General features: G+C 21.8%; 1 protein-coding gene across 1 annotated transcript in view; it reads right to left on the bottom strand.

Annotated features, from left to right (window-relative positions):
- Positions 1-4032: 4032 nt before the first annotated feature.
- Positions 4033-4862, bottom strand: part of LOC117169397 (beta-alanine-activating enzyme) — a 15411-nt gene continuing 14581 nt past the window's right edge. Inside the window, exon 9 of the mRNA XM_033355764.1 lies at positions 4033-4794. Within this exon, the coding sequence (XP_033211655.1) occupies positions 4423-4794 (372 nt within the window). The 3' untranslated portion in view covers positions 4033-4422. The remainder of the gene's footprint in view (positions 4795-4862) is intronic.

The raw sequence follows: 4862 nt of genomic DNA, 5'->3' as shown, positions 1-4862 counted from the left end.
AAAAGCGCAATATTTTTGTCGAAATTTGATGTAATTTATTAAAAATTCTTCTTTTTGAGTAGAAATTTTAATTAATCGGTTAAAAATTTATTTATTTTGTTGGAAATTCATATTTTTTGGAATAAAATTAATCTTTTTCTTAAAGATTCAACTATTCAGTTCAAAATTTATTTATTTTCTTAACAATTAAATCTTCTTTGTGGAAAATCATTTTTCTTTTTATTGAAAATTTAATTATCCTAAATGAAAATTCAACTGTCCAAGTTTTGTTTACTAATTTATATTTTTAGTTTAAAAATATAATAAATTTGTCGAAAGTTGACGCAATTTATTGAAAATTTCGTTTTTTTAAGTAGAAAATTCAACTATTCGGTTAAAAGTTTATTTTATTTTGTTGAAAATTTATCTTTTTTTGTAGAAAATCAATTTTCTTTTTATTGAAAATTAATTCTCCTAAATGAAATTTCAATTACACTATTTTTGGTTATAATTTATATTTTTATTTCAAAAGCGCAAAATTGTTGTCGAAATTTGATGTAATTGATTGAAAATTCTTCTTTTTCAGTAGAAATTTTTATTAATCGGTTAGAAATTTATTTATTTTGTTGAAAATTCGTCTTTTTTAGTATAAAATTAATCTTTTTTTTGTTAAAGATTCAACTATTCGGGTCAAAATTGATTTATTTTCTTGAAAAGTAATCTTCTTTGTAGAAAATCATTTTTTTTATTTAAAATTAATTCTCCTGAATGAAAATTCATCTATCCTATTTTTGGTTAATAATTAATATTTTTATTTTAAAAACTCAAAAATGTTGTCGAAATTTGATGTAATTTATTAAAAACTCAACTTTTTTATCAGAAAATTTAACTGTTCGGTTAAAAATTTATTTAATTTGTTTGAAAAAATTGTGTTTTTTGATAGGAGATTTTATAGAAGAATTCGTCTTTTTTAGTATAAAATTAATCTTTTTTTGTTAAAGATTCAACTATTCGGTTCAAAATTGATTTATTTTCTTGGAAATTAATCTTCTTTGTAGAAAATCATTTTTCTTTTTATATAAAAAATAATTCTCCTAAATGAAAATTCAACTATATATTTGTTTAATAATTTATATTTTTAGTTTAAAAACATAATGATTTTGTCGAAAGTTGACGTCATTGATTGAAACTTTCATTTTTACGTAGAAAATTTAACTATTCAGTTTAAAATTTATTTAATTTGTTTGAAAAAATCGTGTTGATAGAAGATCAATTTTTTTTGTTTTAAAATAAAAATTTTTTTTTTATGAAATATTAACTTTACGTTTATAGTTGAAAATTACTCTTTTTAGGTTGAAAAATCGGTCTTTGTTAAAAATTAATTTCTGCAACTAAAATTTAATAATTATTGTAGAAAATGAATTTTTTTATTAAAAATTCAATTATTACAAATTTTTAATATTTGTTGAGAATTCGCATTTTGGTAAATATTTAATCTTCTTGGTTGAAAATGCATTTCTTTGGTTGAAAATTTTCCTATTTTGTTGAAACTTAAACTGTTTTGTATAAAGCTCGTTATTTCATTAGAATATTTAAAATTTGGAATTAAATTATTTTTATTTATTGACTGAAAAATCTGTCATAGTTGAAAATATAAATATTTAGTCAAAAATTTGTCTTTTCGGCTAAAACTCTTTTTTGGTTAAAACTTTATTGGTATCTAAAATTTATGAACTTGGTTAAAACTTCAAATATTCAGTTGGCAATTTATGTACCTTGTTCAACATTTGTCTTTTTGATATGAAATTAATCTTCTTCGTTGAAAATTTAACTATTTGGTTGAAAACGAAGTTTTTTCGTTGAAAATGCATATTTTCGGATTGAGAATTCTACTGTTTTGTAGAAACCTCGTCTTTTTTGCTCGAAAATTAATTAATTAAGTAAAAATTTAATTATCAGGTTGAAAAATTATTTGTTTTCTTGAAACTTCATTTTTTTGTGTGGAAAATTCAACTGTTCTGTAGAAAATTCGTTTTTTTTTTAAATTAAGCTAATCATATTTTTAGTTTTAAAATTCAACTATTTGGTAGAATATTCGTTTTCATTTTTTATTTTTTCTAATTTGACGACTTTGTTTACAATTCGTTGTTTTTTTATTAAAATTAATTTTCAACTGAAATTTAAATTATTTTATTTTTAATTGAAACCTGAAATTTTTGCTGGGAAAATGATGTATTTCGGTGAAAATTTATCTTCTTTGCAGAAAATTAATTTTCTTGGGTAAAAGTCGATTTATTTTTTTGCAAGTGTAACTATTTTATGGATTTTTTTTCGTTTTTTGTCTACAATTCCACTATTTGATTAAGAATTTATATATTTTTGAATGAAAATTAATTTTTTAGTTGAAAATTCTACTACATTGCAACTTTATTTCTTTGCCGGATATTTTTTCCGTGAAAATTGATCTTTTTTGTAGAGAATTCATTTACCTTGTTAAAAATGGATTTCTTTCATTGAAAATATAATTATTTTATGACTTTTTTATTTATTTTTTTTCTAAAACTCAACTATTTTATTAGTATAATAGATAGACTCTCTATTAAAATGATACATTTTTAACAAAATACATAAATTGTTAATCAAGCAGTGGAATTTTAGAGAAAAAAAAAAACAAAATCCATAAAACAGTTACATTTTCAAGAAAAGATATTAATTTTTAACCAAAAAAAAATTAATTTTCCACAAAAAAGATAAAATTTCACGGAAATACATAATTTTCCAAACTATAATTGCAGGCTTAAACTAAAAACAAAATAATTTAACTTACAGTTGAAAAATTTATTTTTAACAAAAAACAACGAATTGTAAAAAAATGGTCAAATTAAAAATAAATAAAAAAGAATATTCTACAAAGTATTTGAAATCTTCTACCAAATAGTTGAATTTTAAAACTAAAAATATTAATAGCCTAATTTGTATTTAAAAAATTAATGAAGCAAAACAATGAATTTTCAACAAAACAAATACATTTTCAATCTAATAATTAAATTTTTAAACTGAAAAATAATAATTTTTTAACCAATAATGCAATTTTTCAATTTTTATTTAAAAAAATTATTTTCTACAAAACAGTTGAATTTTCCACCAAATAATTGAATTTTTTACTAAATTAATTAATTTTCCAGCCAAAAAGACGAGGTTTCTACAAAACAGTCGAATTTTCAACAAGACCGTTGAATTTTTAAGAAAATGATAAAGTTTTAACGTAAAAAGTTCATTTTTAACACACAAAAAACGTAACAGTTAATATTTCAATTAAACAATATTTTTATTTTAAAAGAAAAACAGTTTAATTTGCAAACAATTAGTCAAATTTTCAACCGAGAAGATTAATTTCCTATCAAAAAGACAAATTTTGAACAAAATATATAAATTGCGAACTGAATAGCCGAAGTTAGAACCAAGTAAATAAATTTTAAATATTAATATTTAAACTGAAAATTTAACTGTTTGGTTTAAAAATGATATTTTTTATATGTTAACTCACGTATTTTGTTGAAAATTGGTCTTTTTGGAGGAAAAGATGATTTTTTTGTTTGTAAAAAATTCATAATTTTGGTTAAAAATTTAACGATTCTGTTGAGATCGTTATTATTATTATTTGTTTGCTTAAGAAATTAATTTTTCAACTGAAGTGTAAACTATTCCAATTTTAGTTGAAAATCTATATTTTTTTGTTAAAGCGTGAAATTTTTGGTTAAAGAATTGATTTATTTTCGTGAAAAATTATTTTTTTTTGTAGATTATTAATTTTCTCGGTTTAAAAATTGATTTATATTGTTGAATTTTAACTATTTTATGTTTCTTTTTTAGCTAAGATTCTACTATTTGATTAAAAACGTATTTGTTATAAATGAGTCTTTAAAAATTAATTATTGATTACTCCATAATTATATGTTTTACAATTTATGTTAAGGCTTTTAACCAAACAAATTTATTTAAAATTTTGATGTCAATTTTTTTGTCTACTGGCCTAGAATCAATATTTTTGTTAATACTGATTTTTAAAATTGTGAAAAAAATCCTCTCCAGCTGCAATCTGAACAAACAAACCGACAATCTTAAATATTAATTAATAAATTAGCGCTTTCAGCCTACACTGGGTGTATTATGCCCGGACGATATTTTCTTCTCGATCTATAGTTTTTTTTTCAGTTTTGTGAAACTATTTATAGTAATATGTTGGATTCATTTTATTAATTTTATAACATTCATTTTTATAAGACTTTCAGCTATAGTTTAAAAAATAAAAAATCCCGATTTGTTAATTTTAACCAGAGATATTTTAGTTTAGGCTGATAGGGTTAAATATATAAATTAATATTTTAAAAATATTGATTCTAGACCAGTAGACATAAAAAAATTAACATAAAAATGATTAAATTAATTGAGTTTAAAAACGTACAATCTGTTATCGCGAGAGCCGACGACGACGAAGTCTTGATGCAAAACTGCAGACGAGAAAACATCACCATCGAGTTTATGACTCGCTAAAATGTCTCCAGTGCTCGAGCCGATAATTTGCAAAGTCCCATCAATGCAGGCGTTTAAAATAATTTCATTTGAGTGCCAAGGAGTTGCGATAATCGGACTCTCGGTCCTTGTTGAGTATCTTAAAGTTGGTTTCGAATGACATCCAAGATAGTAGAGAGTTTTATTTCTGCTTGCAAAAATTATACTCTCGTCATTCGGTTCGGAATTATTAACAAGGACCAAGTGGGAAAATATATTTCCATCTATAGCGTAAGTCCATAACTGAAAAAGAGTTTTTACTTTTTTTTTATATAAGAGAGGGGTCGTGCATAAATTACGTTGTCTTTTTT

Source organism: Belonocnema kinseyi, chromosome 3, assembly GCF_010883055.1.
Source record: "Belonocnema kinseyi isolate 2016_QV_RU_SX_M_011 chromosome 3, B_treatae_v1, whole genome shotgun sequence".
Taxonomy (NCBI): Eukaryota; Metazoa; Arthropoda; class Insecta; order Hymenoptera; family Cynipidae; genus Belonocnema; species Belonocnema kinseyi.
The sequence above is the reverse complement of the archived record's forward strand: the minus strand, read 5'-3'. Positions and strand labels throughout refer to the sequence as shown.